At 41.8% G+C, this 21211-nt stretch overlaps 1 protein-coding gene across 3 annotated transcripts in view; it reads right to left on the reverse strand.

Annotated features, from left to right (window-relative positions):
- Nucleotides 1-2815: 2815 nt before the first annotated feature.
- The window catches only part of cdh17 (cadherin 17, LI cadherin (liver-intestine)), a 92711-nt gene continuing 74315 nt past the window's right edge, over nucleotides 2816-21211 (reverse strand). For all 3 annotated transcript variants that reach the window (XM_052023743.1, XM_052023745.1, XM_052023744.1), the window contains exons 17-18: nucleotides 5843-5956; nucleotides 2816-5727 (exon numbers count right to left, since the gene is read on the reverse strand). In XM_052023743.1, coding sequence (XP_051879703.1) covers nucleotides 5615-5727; nucleotides 5843-5956 — 227 coding nt within the window. In that variant the 3' untranslated portion in view covers nucleotides 2816-5614. The remainder of the gene's footprint in view (nucleotides 5728-5842; nucleotides 5957-21211) is intronic.

Consider the following 21211-nt stretch of genomic DNA (forward strand, 5'->3'; position numbering starts at 1 on the left):
AAGTGCAGGGCTTGTCAAGATTATCGAGCACTGCCACTGGGAATGTGGAAGTGACCTGCAGAACCATGAGCATATTGCCGTAATACAGTCGTTCAAAGTGCATTGAGTGATGGCTTCAATGATGGAAGCTAAGATGGATCACCTATTCGGCACTTCTGAATGAATATGGTTGCATATGCTTCAGCTTTATATCTTAGAGAAATTTTCCAAAACTAAACCCCACCAGTTTATATTGATGCACCATAGAAAGCATCCTATCCGGATGCATCACAGCTTAGTACGGCAACTGCTCTGCCTGACACCATAAGAAATGGTAGGGAGTTGTGGACACAGCTCAGCACATCACAGAAACCAGCCTCCCCTCCATGGACTCTGTCTACATTTCTCGCTGCCTTGGTAAAGCAGCCAGCATAATCAAAGACCTTACCTACCCCAGACATTCTCTCTTCTCCCCTCTCCCATCAGGCAGAAGATAAAAAAGCCTGAAAGCACGTACCACCAGGCTCAAGGACAGCTTCTATCCCACTGATACAAGACTATTGAACAGTTCCCCAGTATGATAAAATGAACTCTTAACCTTACAATCTACCTCGTTATGACCTTGCACCTTATTGTCTGCCTGCACTGCACTTTCTCTGAAGCTGTAACACTTTATTCTGCATTCTGTATTGTTTTACCTTGTACTACCTCAATGCACTGTGTAATGAATTGATCCGTACGAACGGTATGCAAGATAAGTTTGTCACTGGTACAAGTGACAATAACACACCAATACCAATAATTCCGGCTGAGTTGGATGCAACAAATCCCATGCTATTATTAAGAAGACAAGGGGGTTATCCAGCTTTCTCAGAGAAGGTGGAAAGGTGGAGTATTTTTTCACTGTACCTCAGTACATGTGACAATAATAAACCAATTTAATATATTTCCTCAGTCTTTGCTTAATACACAGATCATGCACAATTTATATTAAAGGAGATTGGTTGCATTTAGTTCATTGTCGATTTCATCATCATCTTCAACATTAGCATGAGTGGTGAACACAGTGGTTTAGTACACCAAAACCAAATGAAATCTGATTCCTAGGGTTTCGTTTGTAAGAGCGCTCAGTGCTATTTTAGAAACATAAATGCCTCGAAATGGGGCATTTTGCTGGAACTCCAAATGAGGGGTCACTGCAACAGTATCTAATGTTGGATCATCCCTGCTTTAAGAACTCTTGTGGTTTTCACCCATTTCGGAGAGTTGGAAGCAGACTTGGCAGCTCTCTGTTGTGCTCACATCTGGCATCTCATTCACAGGGGCTGCCATGGAGATGAGGGAAACAGAACAGAAAAGGGCAGAAAACGAGAGAGGAAGGGCAGGAAAGAAAAATCAGGGCAGGGTGCAGGAATAAAATGGTACAGTTTAATTATTTCCCACTGCATCAGGAGCAGCTGCATCAGCCTTGTGCAACGATCGGGCTGTTCCAGTCTAGAGATGTGGCCGTCTTTATAATTGCTGCCAATCTGCAGAGAGCAGCAGATTGAAATAGTGTTGGGAGTCAGTCAAAATGTAAACAATGTCCCAGCAGGGACACTTGAATTCATACACTGTTCCCAACTTTGTGTGTGATATACTCCTCCTGATTGAAGATCACAGGTCATAAACTTTTGATTCAATTTCTGTTGACAAAGTCAGAAGTGTGTGCAGCACAAGTTGATGTCATCATGGGCACAAACCATAACAGGGCAGTGACACCCAGGCTAGGGTGAATTGTGATAGGATGTACCTCAGTGGGTGGGACTCCCAACACCGCAGAAACAAATAACATCACAAGAGACACAAACACTTCAAAACCTGCAGGTCATTTTTTGAGCAATTTATGCTTAAAGAAGATTTTTTGATCTACTGCTAAGGTCAGGAGGAAGAGCTTCCAATTTGGCCATCAGTTCCATGTAGAATGCCTCCCCAAGTGCCACGGAGAGCACAGATCTGACAAAGTAACACTCAGTTCAGCTCTACGTTTAACAAAGCAGTTGGGTTTTTCCTCTTGCTCACACTTCGCTATTCTTGTGCCCACACTCTTTCAGATTTGCGGTTTTGTATCTAGTGCCATGGACACACTATGAACTGAGTTAAGACCATCCAGCTTCATTTAGTGCCAGATCCTTAGAGCAAAAAAAAATCTTTCAGCCTGTTGAGTTCATCTCAAAGAGCTGATAGGATAAGGGGCCAACATACGATGTTGTCTGATCCCTCAATAAATGTGGATTAACCTGACTTCAATGTGCTGTACTTACAGTTCATCTTTCGTGCATCTCCAATGGTACAGTTGATTCATTGTATAGTGTGGAACAGAGATAGTCACTAAAAACGACTCTGAGTACGATTTCTTGTATGTGCAGATTTAACTGACCCCAACTAATTTTCTCCTTCCCAACTCCAGCTACGCTAAGACCTTAATATCGCACAGACTAGATCAGCTAACACCATAGCCCAGAGATTGAAACTGGGACCTTCCTGGGTTCATGTAGATTAACGCTACATGACCTACCAAGCAAAAAGTGGAGTACCAGTTACATTCACATTGATTTGATCCTGCAAGAAAAATTGTTTTCTTGTTATTTAATGGTGGATGTTGGGAACTGCTTCCATGCATTCATCATTGTGTAATTTTGACCCACTGTAGCCATCTGTGTTCCTATGACTTTCCATACCGAAAGTGGATAAAATATTCAGTCAGTACACTTTATAAACCCACTCAACTGCAACTCAATCTATCCCAAGATATTATCTTAGCAGTATAATACTCAAAACAATACACAACATTGGAAAATGTCACATTCAAGTTTATTTCAAAAGTTCATCTTGCAGAATATAAACCCTCACAAAAGCTAAGAATGCTGCACAAGGTTGACATTTTACAATGACTTTGTTGCATCAGCTTTGAAACAGTGCACATATCTTTATAAACTTCATAATGGAAATTGTCCTCTGCCCTGAAGCCAAAGCTGCTTGCTTAAGAACCAAACAGATGAGATCCATTCTGTTAGTTCACCCCACAGAGTTTCTGTAAGTTTTAAATTCTGAAATGGTATCATAACATAGCAAAAACATTATGATTTAGGATCATGATAACCCTGATGGCTCTGCTATTAATTATCTTTAACATTTGTAATCCCTGAGTGCCAGTACATAAGAACATAAGAAGTACAAGTACAAGATTAGGCCATATTACTTTGAAGCTTGCTTCAACATTTAACTTCATGGCTGATCTTCTAACTTATCTCCATCTTCCCTTGATTCCATAGTATTAAAAAAATCTACCCGTCTCTGACCCAAGTCATCAACTGAACATTCCCAGTCTACTTGTGTGGAGCATTCTAAAAGTTCACAACCATCTGAGAGAAATGACTCCTTTATTCTGAGATCGAACCCTTTATTCTAAACTCAAGCAGGGGAAAATAGTCTCCCAGCAATCCCCCATCAAGCCCATGAAGAATGTTAGATTACCTTTTATTACCTCCTAAATATGAGCCAAGTCTCCTCAACGGACAATCTCTGTATCCTAGGAATCAATCTTTGTTGCACTCCCTTGAAGCACGTACATGCTTTACTTAGGTTGGGAGACCAAAAGTGTATGCAGTATTGCAGCTAAGGTCTCACCAAGGCCTTACATGATTGGCATAAGACTCCTTCACCCTTATACTTCAATCCCTTTGCATTGAAGATGAACATAGAATTTGTTTTCTCAATTACTTGCAATACCTGCATGCTAACTTTCGTTATTTGTGTGCAGAAACACTAGTGTCCCCCGTGCACCAGCATTTACCATTTTCTCATCAGTTAAAACATATTCTGCACTTCTATTTCTCCAACTAATGTAGATTACATTTCTGTACACATGAAATAAGGAGCCCATTGGGAACATGATGATCACTGCAGCTCAAAAAAAAATCAGCTTGGCAGATACTTGAAAGCTAAGATTAACACATATAGCCATAAAACAGAGACGTGGCCACAATGAGTACATACATAATTACTGCAATCAAAATGAGCAGAATATCAATTGCCTCCTCAAACATGATCACACCAGATTACAAAGCAATTCCACTAAACTATTTCTCAAAGGTTTGCCCTTTGATGCTTTCCAACTGCAGCAAAAGCACAAAAAGCATTCTTCTTCTAACATCATTAACATTTCAATTCAGTATTAACACAAAGGAAGAACACTTTAAAACAACTGACAAAAATATCATTCAAGCATTATTCTTATTTACACTGCACTTTCATTGACAGGGACAGCCAGAAAGATTTTGAGATGAAATTTTTTCTTGGACCAACTAAAAGCAAAGTCTGTCCACCTGGAATACTACTGAAGTTGTGTATCTGCAGAAAGTTTCCCCACCCCCTACTTCAAACCCGACCCTTCCTACTCCACACCCACCTAATTCCTTCATTTTCAGAAGGCACTGACAGACACCATGAACCATCTGACACTTTGTCCAGAAGCAATCTTTGTGTGAGAACCCAGGCAGTGGTTGGCAATCGGCTACTCACCATGGTGATCGCCATACCCAACCCTATCCATATCATCACCCAATATCCCTACATAGCCATTTTGCAGAGGAGATCACTGGATAATAATCGTGCAGAAGGTTCCTTTCCCCACAACTCTGTTTCTGCCCTGCTGTTTTCTCCACCCCCCCAACAAAGTTTGCTGTTATTATTTTGAATTTATAGTACCTGCAGCTTTTTTTGCCTTTTATTTCCCTAGCACACAGTTGCTTATGCCATTCTTACTCATTGCTACATTTGTCCACGCTCACCTATCAGAATATTTACTATTCTACTGCAGGTATGAAGTTTTTATCAAGTTTCTTACAAATCAAACATAAACCATAGTAATGAAAACCAGGTCAAACTGTATCATTACATCATTGTAGTGACTTCATCAACATGGAATTAATGCAAGAATCTTCTCACTCATTAGACAAACATTCAGGTATAACTTTAAGCTGAGGCATTTTTTAAAATATGAATCCTTGACCCATTTATCTTGGATACCAAAAAATATGAAGACAGTTGAAGAGCACACCAGGTGGTCTATGTGATTGGCTTGTTTTGTGTTCACTCAGAATTGTCCCCTGATTAACTAACAAATAAAATAATTAAATAACAATGACTTATTTTGGCAAGAAATATTTGAGGACAGACCATTTATCAAACCTAAATTAATTTACAATATAAATCAAACAAATCACTCTAACCTCACAAAACTCCAAAAATGTCTATTGTCACATTCACCCCAAATAATGTGTAAATAAAAACTCTAGAAAATGACACTGATGGACAATATTCCAAGTATAATGAAGCACTATTAACAGCAGAATAGAATAATAGAATATAATGATCACACCTTAGACAACCTTACATGTTGTTTAGGGTTTTGTAAGATTCTATTCATAAATGTGTGTGTTGGTAAAATCAAAACTGATCAATATTCAAAACTGGTTGCACAATAAAAAGAATAATGCCTGGAAAAATTTGTAAAAGGATCTTCATAAGATTGTAAAGCTGACCCTGTGAAATAATTTATTTTTCCGTGTAGTAGATATTTAAATATCTGCCATTATGCATTGGTCAGAGGTATAGTTTCTTTCTCAGTCCGATCCATTCGATTTATATCAGCTTTTCCGTGTTTCTTCGGTTTCATTTTTAAAAATACAATTAAGAGAATCAGACCTATGGAGAGATTAATGAATATGTCAAATTACTTCTCTACAAGCATTTTTAAAGTAGTATTTTTGTAACAAAATCTTATCTCAGACGTGCAGCTTGGGTCTTGACCCACACTTACCTATAACAGCAAGCGTTCCAAGCAGTATTCCAAGTGCAAGTCCTACTTTTGAATAAGGGGATTGATCGACTGGAAGAAAGCACACTTTGGAGTCTGTGCACTTGCACACTTTAACTAAGGAGGAAAAAACAGAGACCCATATAAGATGTACAGTTGACCAATTAATGGACATTAAATACCCAAATCAATGCGTCTCCTGTGATGCAGGAGACCTCCACACTAGAGCACTGGACAGCATAACGTGAGTGTACAAAAGTGATAGTCTTAAAAGCTGATCAATGACATTACAACAATTCTCAAGGAAGTTTAGAATGGGCGTTATTAGGATCACTCACATCCTAAGAACTATTTGTTTTTAAAGAAATGTGATCTTAACCCATTATAATTAGCAGAGTAATAGAATCACAAGATCACAGTATGGTTACAGCTCTGAAGGAGGCCCATTGAGACCATATAAGCTCTGTGTACCTTCAATCCGGCTAGGTCCAATACTCTACCTTATTCCCACAGCCCTACAAATTGTTTCCCTTCAGATACTTATCTCATTTCCCTTTGAATATTACAATGAATCTCCCCTTTACTCCTCACCTCGGCAAAGTATTCCAGACCCGAACTACATGCTGGGTAAAAATGCTTTCTTCTAGTCAGTTTTGGGTCTTCTGTCAAATCATCTTTGTTATGTCTTCTAGTCCTTAGCCTCTCTGCCAATGGGTATAGTTTCTCTCTATAGATCTATACCTTTCATGATTTTAAGAACCTCCTGCAACCTCCTCATCCAGTGGGGACACAGCCTCAGTTTATCCACGCAATTAAAATCCCGCACTCCAAAAGCTGCAAGAAGCCAATTTTCATGGCATTTATACCCTGGGTATGTATGACTGTGACAATAAACTTGAACTTGATTTTGGTAAATCTCTTTTGAATCTTACCTATATCTTTCCCAAAGTGCGGCACCCAGAACCGGACCCAATGCCGCAATTGTGCGGGAACCAGTGCTTCACAGAGAGTTCCCTGCTCCTGTACCCTTGCCTCTATTCACAAAGACAGAATCCTGTATCTTTGTTTTGTTAAACCACCTTGTCAACCTGCCATCCCACTTCCGACAAACTATGCACATATACTCCCTCCCAAATCACTCTGTTCTTTCTCCAACCATGTCCTCTGGTTAATATTCCTCTTCTCACTCTTCCTACCAAAGTATAAGACATTTCTCTGCCTTAAATCTCCTGTGACCTACCTACCCATTCCACCAGTCTGTCTCTACCTCCTGGAAGTCTATATTCATCCTCTTCACAGCTCATTATTCCTGCAAGTATACGGCACAGTTCAGTACTGGAGACGTTGCTGCCATTACCTTCAGGCAACACTTATTTAATTATATATGGCAAGTCACCGTCAGAAAGTGCATGGTCTACTCATTATAAAGCAGCATCAACAACAATCTATAGGCTAGCAGTGGGAGCCAGAACCACGATCCACTTGGCTCCTTGGCACTGTGGGAAATTCGGGCACAGGTTAGTTGGGAAGAGACAGAGACACATTTCTGCTGAGACAGAGGCAGCCTGGAAGCCAATGTCACTGAACAGCCCAGTCAACAGGCCAAACTATGGGCTAAGAAAGTGGGATGGGAGGCACCAAACTCCCCATGACCAACGCCATACTTTTATGACAACCAATAATCAAGACATGACCAAACTACATGTGATTGACAAATTATGCCATAAGTGTGTCTATCCCAAATAGCTTCCTCACTGTTTAATATATAAACTGTACAACAACTTCATCAAATACGTGCATTTATCACGAGAGAATTTAAATTAAAAGAAAAAAAAATACCACCTTGTTTAGGTTAAGGTCTCCATTTCAAGTGTTTATTTGATGCCTCCATCCATACAATGGTGGACTGTATACCCACTGCCCTTTTATATTTCAGTTTTATGGTATTTTTGTTTTTTTGGCATCATCTTTCATTTTTATTTACTTCAACCCTTAGGAGTTCCTGATTCAAGCAAACCAGCACAAACACTGCAAATTTCAGGATTTGTTTTTTGAATTTGTTGCAGTACTCTAAAATTCTTTTAATCAGTGTTACATAACTTGGAGTAAGTGATACTAATGGCTAGAATTTGAATTTCACCTTTTTTACTGCGCTGAAACATTAATGCTAACACCAAATTGGACTCCCCACAAAAAATATTGCAAATTTCTCCAAATTCCAGTGTCCCACCACATTAGGATAAAGCCTTCCCAGAAATAAGCTTTAGAACAGGGCTTGTGAGATTCCTAATGAGATCTTACTCAATTTACCACACCTTCCAATATTGTACTGCATAGCAATCAGAGAAGGGAAAGGCACATTCCTTGCAGCAGACGGACGGCAGCAAGAGACAATACGTCTGCCATGGAGGAGAGGGAAAGACAGTGGTGAGAGTAAAACAGTATGGGCCAGTAGGGTGAACTGGTAAGGCTGATGCAATCAGTACAAATAAAAGTAACTTAAATTCCTTACTGGTGAGGAATTCCTTACTCTTAGCAATACGACCTCACCAGTAAGGAATTTAAGTTACTTTTATTGCCAGGGAGAGAGCTCCTACATTTCCTCAAAGGGATATGTGAATCTAGGTCAATGAGATGCATGTCAGGAGGGAGGTTTTGCATAATTGGGAAGCCAAGAGGTCATCCAGACCCACCACACAGAGAGGTTGGTAGGAAGTGGTCGCAGAAGTGTCCTTCATTAGTGAGAAGCTCTGCACAAGGCACCACTGAGGAATGAGATTCCACATCCCAAAGATGCATTTCACTGTGTGTTTCGATGTATATGCGACTAATAAAGAAATCTTATCTTATCCCCATGAGTTACTTCAGGGTGCTTTTCACAAAAAATATAATGCGCTTTGTGGAGGTCTGAATTCTTTAAACAAGGTGCCACATTCAGGATTTTCAAATAACTTTAGCAAGCTGTTTAAGTATGAAGTGCTGGGTAAACTCATGTGTTATAATCAGTTCAGGTGGATCTGCAGAGCAAGATGTGGGCTGCCCCAGAACACTACACAAAAAAAATACATGGAAACACAGTGAAATGCATGTGACTAATAAAAATATCTCATCTCTTCTGATGTGCTGTGTGGGTTAATTTGCTTACTTTGAGGGATATGATTTTCTACACTTTCTAGAAGTGTCTAACTTCAATCAGGGCTAACTTTCTTCCTCTGCTCAGCTTGGTGATGAGACTGTAAGTGGTGAGCAGGGACATCACCTGGTGATCTGTTCCTTCCTCCTTGCGTTCTTGCAGCTGCTACTCCTAAGGCCCAACCTCATGACCCTCAGGATTCAGGTCTCCCTTTTGATGTCCCTCTGGCACCAGCTGCATTCTACGGTTGGCTGAATTGTGCAGCATGCAGCACCTGACGATGAGTCTCTGCACCTAGTTGGCATGTTAGGCATCATTCCAGGGCATCCATCCAGGGGACCTTGGAATGATGCCAAACAAAATCTAATCTTAACTAACCCAATATGTTTTCCACTACTATCTTGGTATACCTGCAGGCCTCGGTGTGTTGCCTCTCTACTACTGAGGCTGTAAAGTGCACTGGTACCAGAAGCCACAGAGGCAGAAGATATCCCTTGTCCTCCAGGATCCATCCCACTGGGCAGTGCTGACCATAGTGAATGAATGGCAGTGGTGTCCTCCTCAGGATAAAGGACTCATGCATGCTTCCATGAGATGTGACATTCACCATGAAGAAATTCTTCTCAAGGTTCATAACAAACTGAACATTGAGGGGCCAAAATCTCATCCATTGATGAAGAGATCCAGGTTCTCCTTCAATGGCTGTCTGCACTTATGGGACATTGGCCCTCATGGCCAAATATGTTACATACCAGAGGCATCAGCTCCACCAGGATGACTTTTAAGTCCATCTCATTTAAAGGAAATTTCCCTCTCTTGGAAATGACCTGGCACTTCTTGCATGAAAATCAGCAATAGGAGGAGTGGTACAATTTTTAGAAGACAGGAAGTTGAGGCTTTTTGTAAAGAACTTGCCCTGGTTATGACTAACCCTGCCACAGAACATCAGTCCTCTCCATCTTGCCTTGGCTCTTCTGTCCTTGTTGGAGTACATCCATTCAGTGGCTGCTTAGCACCCATGGGAAGTCAGAAATACTGGCAAATCCCAGTGCTCGAGATGCCACCCCTTGCTCACTGAAATCAAAGTAGTGGAAATAATTCCGTCACAGATGCAGTGCCTTTTGGAAACAGGGTGAGTGGCAAATCAGACATGTTTCAAAAGATTCTATGGTGAGGAGGTTAGGAGTCAACGTGACCCCGACCTCCACAGAGAGTCCAGTCCAGGCACCCAACTTTGGCCAAAGGTCTTCCACACAATATCACGTTTCTTAGGGTAAGACAGCTTTGAAAAGCCTGAACTGGTTCATCAGAGAGGCCTAGGTAGAATGTGTCACTGAAGACACACTGTGAGTAGGGTCTTGTCTGGAGGGCATGCCTTTGCCTTCAGCCCTGGGGGTTAGATCCCAGCCCAAATAGGCAGCCATAGTCAGGAATGGAAATCTGCCATTGTGTCTCCACTGAGGCACCAATGCAATCAGTATGTCAACAGCTAAATGTTGGGGGGAAAATGTTCAACATTCTGTTGAACCAAATAAGAACATTCTGTGGACTTTGGATGGTGTTTGAGTAGTCTGCAGAGAGCTGTGAAGCTGGCCATCCAGATCTACCAATGTCAGTATGGTGTCCATTTAAATAATGAGAAGAGCAAGAAACTAGCACAAAGTTCTCTTTATTCTTCTGAAATTGTTCCACAGTAGTGGCGTACTCATACAGCACGGATATGGGACATTCGGTCCAACGAGGCTTTGCTGATCATCGAGCACCCATCTGCACAATCCTACCTAACCCCACTTTATTCTACATACATTCCCAATAACTCCCCCCCCCCCCCCGATCTTCCCATTCACTACACACTCGGGGCAATTTACAGTGACGAAATAATCTGTCAACCCACGTTTTTGGGCTGTGGGAGGAAACCGGAGGACGCAGGGAGAATATGCAAAGGTCACATTTGAACGTGGATTGTGGAGCTGTTGAGACATAAGCTCTGCTCGCTGTGCTACTGTGCCACCCACTGGGTAGAGTTTGAGCTCCAATTTATAGGGCTGGATATGTGCTCAAGTGCAAACAAAGATGTAATTTGGTGTCTGCCTGCTGCTGGGTGTAGTTGAGGGGGACTCACATGGACCATGTACGGAAATACTCAGTCCAACTTTACAGCTAGTACTGGTTCATCCAGAAATGATTGCTGGTGTGGTCCACTCTGGTAAATTGAATTTCATGTGATTGACATCTCAAAATAAGCTTTTCACACGATTCAGTTTTTTAGGAATAAGTTCTTCGTAACAGCTCTAAGTGATGAAGGGCACAGCAAGACAAAGAATGCCTCACACCCAGAGAGATGATTAAAGGCAAATAACTGATAGGTGCAGAATCAAAGTCTAGACAAGATAATAAGGCAGCGGATTATGCACTTAAATTACCACCACTTAGAACACTAGTTTTAACTTGCCCAGATAGTGCACTCCTCAAATGGAACCACAGAGGAAATGGCAAGCAAATTAGTCCCAAAGATGAATTAAGGCGCACATTTTGAGCAGAGTATGTGGTACAATTGGCTTGGCTATCCACTAACTTATCTGACAGGACCAAACAATTTACTTTTCTAAGATCTTTCTGAAGAACAGTATTCACATTGCTCATTTCACTACTTGTCACCTCTTCAATCCCTTTCCTCTGATGCCTCCAGATTCTCATGCTTGGAATTCCTTGTTGAATAAAAGCCATCTGCACAGTTAACACCTTTTCCCCTGAACCAAGATGAAACCCATCCCTCTTGTGTTTCTTCCCCATCTTTTCGTGCCTGCCCTTTGACCCCCATTCCCACTGAATTGCTGATTATCATGCTAACGTGGTAAATTCTTCCCCCACACACAGTTTGCCTCCCTGCCAACATGCCTTCTTTTAAAAATCCTCTCAATCACTCCCTTTTTGCAGACTACTCCTTCAGCTCCAAGAGAAATAAAGGACTGCGGATGCTGGAATCTAGATGAAAAACACTATGATGATCCAGCTCCAAATTCCTTTCCCTCTCTTATGTCATTGAACATGATGTCGTCTCCTGAATTCCTTAGCTTTTCTGCAATTCCTGGTCAGAATTCCTCCAACCAGATTTCTATTCATGCCGCAGCACAGAGACTGCTCAAACCAAACCCATTTATTACACCTTTGGTGTCTGTGGCTGCAATGTCTGTACTTCTTCAGTTAACCGCAGCTACTTGCACCAGTGCTACTGCTCCTTCCTTCACCTGGATCAACATAGGTCATAGAACATAGAGCAGTACAGCAGAGTACGGGCTCTTCAGCCCACGATGTTGTGCCAACCTATATATAGACCTACTCTATGATCAATCTAATTCTTCCCTTCTACACAGCCCATAACCCACCATTTTTCTTCTTGCTTTTCTAGGAGTCTCTTAAATATCCCTACTGTATCAGCCCCCCTCACCCACCGGCAGTGCGTTCCAGACACCCACCACTCTCTGTATAAAAGACCTACCTCTGACATCTCCCCTAAACTTTCCTCCTCTGATGCCCTCTGGTATTGGCCATTGCCACCCTGGGGAAAAGGTGCTGACTGTCCACTCTGTCTATGCCCCTTATATTCTTATCCACCTCTATCAAGTCACCTCTCATCCTGCGTCGCTCCAAAGAGAAAAGCCCGAGCTCGCTCAACCTTCACACTTCTCCGGATTGAACTCCATCTGCCACTTCTCTGCCCAACTCTGCATCCTGTGTATATCTCATTGTAACCTACAACAACCTTCTACACTATCCACAACACCTCCAACCTTTGAATCATCTGCACGCTTACTAACCCACCCTTCCACATCCTGATCCAAGTTATTTATAAAAATCACAAACAGCAGGGGTGCCACAACAGACCCCTGCGGAACACCACTGGTCACCGACCTCCAGGCAGAATACTCTCCCATCAACTACCTCCCTCTGCCTTCTGTGGGCAAGTCAATTCCGAATCCACGCAGCCAAGTCTCCAGGGATCCCATGCCTCATGTCTTTCTAGATGAGCCTACCATGAGAAACCTTGTTAAACACCTTACTAAAGTCCATATACACCACATCCACTGCTCTACCTTCATCTATTTGTCTCGTCACCTCCTCGAAAAACTTAATTAGTCTCGTGAGGCACGACCTGCTCCTCACAAAGCCATGTTGACTCCCTAATAAGACGATGCTTCTCCAATTGCTTGTAAATCCTGTCCCTAAGAATCCTCTCCAATAGTTTGCCCACCACTGATGCAAGACTCACTGGTCTATAATTCCCAGGATTATCCCTATCCCTTTCTTGAACAAGGGAACAACATTAGCCATCCTCCAATCCTCTGGTACCACTCCTGTGGCCAGGGAGGATGCAAATATCATCTTCAACACAATCTACATTATCAGAGCCAAAGCTGCTCGAGCAATTGCTTTCCTTCCTACCCTGCACCATCATCCCTGCTCTCTCTCGAACGTTGTTTTGGCTCTCCAATCAACCTCAGAACTATGCTGCCCCATACAAGAGATGACAGTTGAACTACATTCCAGTGAAATAAACCTCTCATTGTTCACCAGCTGCCCCTTTCTATTGTCTCTGTTCTGTCAGAGAGCTTGTTGATATTCAGTCTTTAATGACCTGTGATTTCATCCATCCAGTCTAACTTATAGTAATTATATCTGCACTGTACTGCTGCCGCAAAACAACAAATTTCACAACTTATAAGTCAGTGATAATAAACCTGATTCCGATTGCTATTTGACCTCAGATGAGTTTCCAAACCTCATCAACCTGAATAATCACTACTTCCACTTCTATGATATTGCACTCCTCCAGCCGTCCTCCAGGTGCCTTCCATAGCTTTGCACCTTCAGTGCTGCCTCAGTCACCCTTCAAGACCCACCTTTCGGAAGCATCATTCAAAACTCTGTAGCTGGCATTCTTCCTTGCACCACTTCATCTGGTTGCCCTGTCATGTTGATGCAGCCCAGCTTACAAATGCTGATCCCTCACATTTAAAGTCCTAGTCAGCACTTCATACCCCAACTTTGAGCTTTCTATAGTACTTTCCTTACACTCATAAGGCTATGAGCAGAATTGACACAAGCAACAATACCAAACAACAGGACTACTGCAATTTAAGTTTGCTCATAGGAGACATGAGACAGCAGATGCTGGAATCTGGAACGTCAAACAATCTGCCGGATGAACTCAGTGGGTCGAGCAGCATCTGTGGAAGGAAAGGAACTGTTGATGTTTCAGGTTGAAACCGTGCATCCTGATGTCGGAGTTGTCAAAACGTTGACTACTCCTTTCCTCCCACAGATGCTGCTCAGCCCACTGAGTTCCTCCAGCAGATTGTTTGTTGCTAAGTTTTCTCATATTTGCTTTCTTATCAGCAATGACAATACCTGAGGAGGTGGTAGAGGCAAGTACTCTCACAATACTTAGGAAATATCTAGACCAATACTTGAATTGCCAGTGCTACAGACCAGGAGCTGGTACATAGGACTAGCATCGATAAGTACTTGATAGTCAGCACACATGGTGGGACAAAGGACCTTTTTCTGTGCTGTATGACTCCAACTCTAAGAGCACCAGGCACACGAGAACACCACCAGTTCTAAATTTCCCTCCAGGCCATCTAACAGCCTAGTTTGAAAATATATTGTTCCTTTAGTACTGGGACTTCCTACCCGTCCAAATCTCCAAATCAAAGACTGCAGCAGTTCAAGGAAGTAGAGATACCATCTTCTCGAGGGTCATTAGAGGAGGACAATAACTGTTGGCCTGGACAGCATCACCCACCCATGAGCAAATGAATAAATGATAATCTGAGGAAAATGCACCCAAGTTCGTTTTTTGTCGGGTCATTTCAGAATTGAGAACATCAGAGTAAAATAGCAAATTCCTATCAGACTCTCTAGGCAGAAACATGATCACTATGATGTTTCTCTATACAGAGGCAAAAATCATTTCACCTTAAGCAATGCATCAGAATTCATTACAATGTTTTGAACTCACGGACTTTCACTCATATGCGTTATATATTTGGTAGCCTGGATGTTGAAGTATCTCACTGTTTGTTTACTGCATGGCACACCATGAGAGCAAATCTCTGTTTACAGTCAAACCACCATGATTCATTTGTATTGTTCATTTTCAATTTTGGTCTAATCAGGTTTATTACAATCATGGGAATGTTTTCATGTTCATGTTGTCTTTTGGTCATTAGAAATCTGTAATATATTTACTTTGCAAATGTTGCATGACTAAAATTATGTCCATATGTCAAAATGAAAAGCACATTTAGTTAAAAGGTTAATTCTCATGAGACTTTTTTTTAAATCTTAAACCACTTGAACAGGAAATAAACTCAATGAATATGCATTGAAATACAAATGTTCTGTTGATATTTTGGAGTTGCAAATGCAGCCATTTTCTCAGACATGAAATGGGTGAAAAGTATACCAGTTCAGCAGTGTATCTGCCTATCCATGCAGAGATTGTCTCACTGCAAGATCATTTTGCCATCTGACAAAACAAATTTCATCCCTAAAATATGCAAGTTAAGGGTTTATATCTGTTGAGCCATCACTTACTGAAAGTCACTAGCAACAGACAAGGCAGGTGAGACAGGAGGTAAAGGACTGTTCTTCTGATTCCACAGAGTTGTAAACTCCCCCTCCCTGTGCTCTACTCCAGACACTATGCCCTCCCTGGACTTAGTGGAAATATTCAGCCTGCCATTAATCTCTGTGCTCAAGGAAGTAACTTTTGAAGGCACAATCAATCTAGGCTCATTGCACTCTGATGATAAGGTCCAAAGGAGCAAAACCTGCTGCTGCAAGTTAAGCATACCTATCTGTTCAAGCCCAGGCTCATCATTAGCTTTCCTGTAATTTCACATTGATGTTCAGTTCATTTAATTTTTTTTTCACACTTTGAAGGAAATATTTTGGAACAATATCAAAGTAAAGATTACAGAGGCGGTGAGGAAAGGAAGGGGAAACACCAATGTCTGTTGATGGTATGTACAATTTCAGAGTTGTGTTTGTTGAAATAAATGGATAAGATGGTTGTACAGAACTGCAGTTAAAATGGATGATTTAACGTCATTTACCTTGATATAAATGTTTGCACTCAGAGCAGCAGATACCTATGTTTGGTTTCCAGTTATGAGTGATAAATAGTTATCCCCTGACTTCACATTAAGCAACACGAGCTGTCCCTCACCTCTTTCCAAAGTGGATTGGCACCCACCCATTAGTTTTGAACTTGAATTTTCTAGGCTCATTTGAGATTCTAAATGGAGTGTGCAATAATCTCTAGGCCCTGTTACATTAAATCTGACATTATCTGCAATCTGCTTAACTCCATGCAGAAATTTCTTTCTTTAGTACTCTAAGTAGAGCAGTCTGTGTTGAGAATACACACTGGGTGAAGGAACATTGCTGCATTACCCTCATTTTCAGTGAACTTAAAATAACATTGTGCATTGAAGACACAATCCTCTGTTACCGATGCTCCACTATGTTTTTACGTTATACTCCATTCTGTAATGGATCAAAGAAGTTGAAAGTGAACCTCTTGTAATACACCCCCCACCCAGAAAATGAAAGGGGAGGAGCAACGGTCCAAGGGAAAAAGTGGTAGGTGACTTGATAGTGATGGGAATAGACAGGTACTCCGTGGCCATAGACGCGAATCCAGGAAGGTGTGTTGCCTCCCTGGTGCCAGCAACATGTATGTCACAGAATGGTTCCTGGGCATCCTAAAGGGGGAGGGTAAATAGTCAGAGGTCATGGGCCACATTGGTACTAACAACATGGGGTGGAATGAGTCCCTGCAACTTGCATTTAGGGAGCTAGATAGCGAATTAAAAAAGCAGGATTTTGAAGGTTCTAATTTCTGAATTACTTCTAGAGCCACATGCAAGTGAGCACATGGAAAAGTCAGATGAATGCTTGGCTGAAGAGATGGTGCAGGAGAGAGGGCTTTAGATTTCTGGATCACTGGAATAACTTCTGGGGAAGATGGGACAGGATGTACCTGAACTGAAACAGGTCCAACGTCTCGAGGGGGCAGTTTGCTAGATCTGTCGGGGACGGTTTAACCAAATTTGGCAGGGGAATGACAGACAAGGAGTACAGTAGGGGGTTGAAGAACAGACAAATATTGCAGGTCCATCAGGGAATGAAACACGGAGAAATATAGGAGAGTTAGGAATAGATAAATATTGAAAGAAAACTAAGTCTCCAGACACTCGAGAGGAATGTGAGGCTGAATAGTATCTATTTTAATGCAAGGAGTCTGACAAATAAGGCTGATGAACTAAGGGTGGTAATTAACATATGTGAACATGGTATTATTGGTATCACAGAGACTTGTTGAATGCTGAGCAAGATTGACAACTCAGCATTCCAGAGCGGAGAACAGAATCTTTGGGAGGATTGTAACAGAGGAGGCAGCATTGCAACATTAATCAAAGTGCATTAAATGCTGTAAACAGAAGATATCGAAGAAGGGTCTTCAAATCAGGCCAAATGGGAAGAACTTAGAAGTAAAAAGGAAGCATTCACTTTGCTGGGATGTATTAGAAGTCTCCAGATAGTCAGCAGTGAGATAGAGGAACAGATTTGCAGACATATCACAAAGAAGTGTAAATGTAATAAGGACGACAATAGCTGGGGACATCAGCTTCACAACATTCACTGGGACCGCCCAGTGAGAAAGGTTAGGAGGGTGGAATTCTTAAAGTATTTCCAGGAGAGCTTTTTGAGCCTGTACATAGATAGACCTGCTAGAAAAGGGACAATGCTGGATCTGAGTGAGAGTCAGAGGGAGAACTTTTCAGAGATGACTACAGGTCTTAAGGTTGTTACAGTGAAGGAAAAGGACAGACTTGAAATTAAGGTCCTGAACTGGAAGTAGGCTGACTTCAACATGATAAGACGGGACCCGACAAAAGTGGACAGGGAGTCGCCATTTGTGGGCAGGTCTATGAGCTCCCAGTGGGAGGTGCGCAAATATGAAATAGTGACAGTTGAGGGAGAAGTTCCTTCAATGGGGAGGGGGAGGGCCACAGGGCCAATGAACTCTGGATAGTGAGAGTTGGAGAATGGATGAAAAGAAAGCATGTGGCGGGTAAAAAGAACTGAAAACAAAGGAGGTCCTTTGGGAGTATAGAAAATGAATGGGGGCACTTACAAAAGTAATTAGGGAGCAAAGAGGGGACACAGAATTGCACATGGGGAAGATTAAGAAACCCTCCGACCAAAGCATTTTATTGGTAAGTTAAGAACCATGATAGCAATCTGTGTGTTTAGCTCAAGGAGATAGGTCAGGTCTTAAATATATATTTCACCATGGACAAGAACACTATAGCTGAAGAATTCGTGTACAATTTATGTCTAATTTATGTGCTGTGTGTTGTCTGAATCTACATGCCTGTGATGCTGCTGCAAGTTTTTCATTGTACCTGTACCTCACTGTACTTGTGCACATCACAATAAATAGCATGCTTGGAGAATTCCGGGAAGGAGGCAGTGAAATTCTGGAACAAATTAGCGTTAAAAAAAAAGCTATTAGATGCAAAAGCAGGTTTAAAGGTCAATAAATTCCCAGTGCCTGATGAGATGTATCCAAGACTGCCTTGGGAGGCAAGGGAAGAGATTACTGAGGCTCTGACAAAATATTTCAGATCTTTTCCGGTCACAGGCGAGTTTTCAGAGGAGATCTGACAATTTCTGTCCAAAGCCAGAGGACTGTGAATGTGGTACCTTCTTTCAAGAAAGGCAGCAGGGATAAGCCAGGTAACATCAGGCAAGGATCAAGCTTTTATATTCTAGTCCTCTCAAAATGAGTGTTCACATCGCATTTGCCTTCCTGACTACAAACTCAACCTGCAAGTCAACCTTTAGGGAATCCTGCACTAGGATCCCAAGTCCCTTTGCGCCTCCAATTTCGGAATTCACTCCCCATTTAGAAAATAGTCTACACCTTTATTCCTTCTACCAAAGTGCATGACCCCACACTTCCCTGCGCTGTATTCCATCTGCCACTTCTTTGCCTATTCTCCCAACCCGTCCAAGTCCTTCTGCAGACTCCCTGCTTCCTCAACAATATCTGCCCCTCCGCCTATCTTTGTATCATCCACAAGCTTCAGTAGTAGGAAAGTTATTGGAAAAAGTTCTGAGAGATAGGATTAATCTACACTTGGAGAGGCAAAGTCTGATCCTGGATAGTCAGCAGGCCTTTGTTAAGGGGGGGATCCTGAGTGACTAATTTGATTGAATATTTCAGGGAGGTGACAAAGTACATCAATGAGGTACTACACAGACTTCAGTGAGACCTTTGATAAAGTCCTAAAAGTAAGGGATTCAAAGCATTTTAAAAATTAGATCCAGATTCTCTCGATGATAGAAAGAAGAGGGTGATAAGGCTTCTTTATAGCTGTATGGTGGAGAGCATTCTGACTGGTTGCATCACAGCCTGGTACGGAGCCTCCAATGCACAGGATCGCAAGAAGCTGCAGAGGGATGTAGACTCAGTCAGCTCCATCACGGGCACATCCCTCCCCACCATCAAGCACATCTTCAAGAGGCGGTGCCTCAAGAAGGCAGCATCCATCACTAAGGACCCTCACCATCCAGGACATGCCCTCTTCTCACTACTACCATTGGGGAGGTGGTGGTACAGGAACCTGAAGACCCACATTCAACCATTCAGGAACAGCTTCTTCCCCTCTGCCATCAGATTTCTGAACGGTCCATGAACACTACCCCATTGTTCCTTTTTTTTTGCATTATTTATTTTATAATTTATAGAATTTGTAATGTCTTTGCACCGTACTGCTGCCACAAAACAACAAATTTCACATCATGTGTCAGTGATAATAAACCAGATTCTGATAGCTTATTTTGCAATTGGAAGCCTGTGACCACTGGCACTGCAGAAATCGCTGCTGGGACACTTGCTGTTTGTTATATACAGTAATGGTCTAGAGGTAGGTTAAGGTAGTTCACAGAATGACACAGTTGTTGACAGTGAAAAGGGTAATCTTCACCTATAAACTGATACTGATCAGTTCGTAATGTGGACAGAGCAATGGCCAGATGGAACTTAATCCTGAAAAATGTTGGGTGATACATTTTGGGAGAACTAATAGAACTAGAATATATACAATAAAGGGTAGGACCCCAGGATGTTCTGAGGAACAGAGGGACCCGGGGTACATGTCCAAGAATTCCTGAAGGTGGTATCATGAGAAAGTAAGATGGTTAAGCATGAAAGTGGGATACTTGCCTTCATTAGCCAGGGCATGGAAATACAAGAACAGCAAGTTTATAGCACAACTATAAATCAATTTTAAGAAACAGCATTTTCTGTTTTTATTTTATATAAATCATTAGATAGGCTACAGGGAGAGTACAGTTTGCATTTCTGGTCACCACACTGCAGGCATGATGATACTGGAGAGGGTGCAGTGGGGATTAACTGGGATTGTGCTTCAGATGGAGCGTTTCAGCTACGAGGAGCTCACTGGATGGCACTGTCTAAGGCAACAGGTAGGAGATTTAGAGGTAATTGAGGAAGAATATTTTTCACCCAGCAGATGGTTGAAACCTGGAACACTGCCCAAGGGGATGGTGAAGATAGGTACTCTCACAAAATGTAAGAAGTGTTCAGATGAACTCTTGAAACATCATGGCCCATAAATTAGAGGGATTGGTATCGATGTATACTTTAATGACCAGCATGGACACGACAGGCCAAAAGATCCATTTCCACGCTGTACGAGTTGATACATTTGCAGAAGCCCTTGTAAATTTTACTGCATTGGTATTAAATTGGTGACAACTCAGAAATATACACGTTAAAAATTTAAGGCAACTCTCAGAAATGAGAAGAGGATGAGTTGGTTTACATAACTTGGGGCCATGGAACCCAAGGCTGACAGGAGAAGAGGCAATCAGTGACTTCTTTGCAGAGAAAGGAAACAAGTTTTGGCTGAACTGGAATTTGGCAGAGACAAGATGGACATGAATCGCTAAGACCTGGCACATAAAAGAGATTTAGTTAAACAAAATATGAGTGGATCAAACATGTCTAATTAGGCTTAAGGCCAAACTGGCCGACCAATACACAAGTGCAATCAACAAAAGCTCACACAGCCTAAATGTATCAGTGGAAGTATTAATACAACTACGTTGTGTTCTCATCAGACTATACCTTAAGA

This window comes from Pristis pectinata, chromosome 9, assembly GCF_009764475.1.
Source record: "Pristis pectinata isolate sPriPec2 chromosome 9, sPriPec2.1.pri, whole genome shotgun sequence".
Classification (NCBI taxonomy): Eukaryota; Metazoa; Chordata; class Chondrichthyes; order Rhinopristiformes; family Pristidae; genus Pristis; species Pristis pectinata.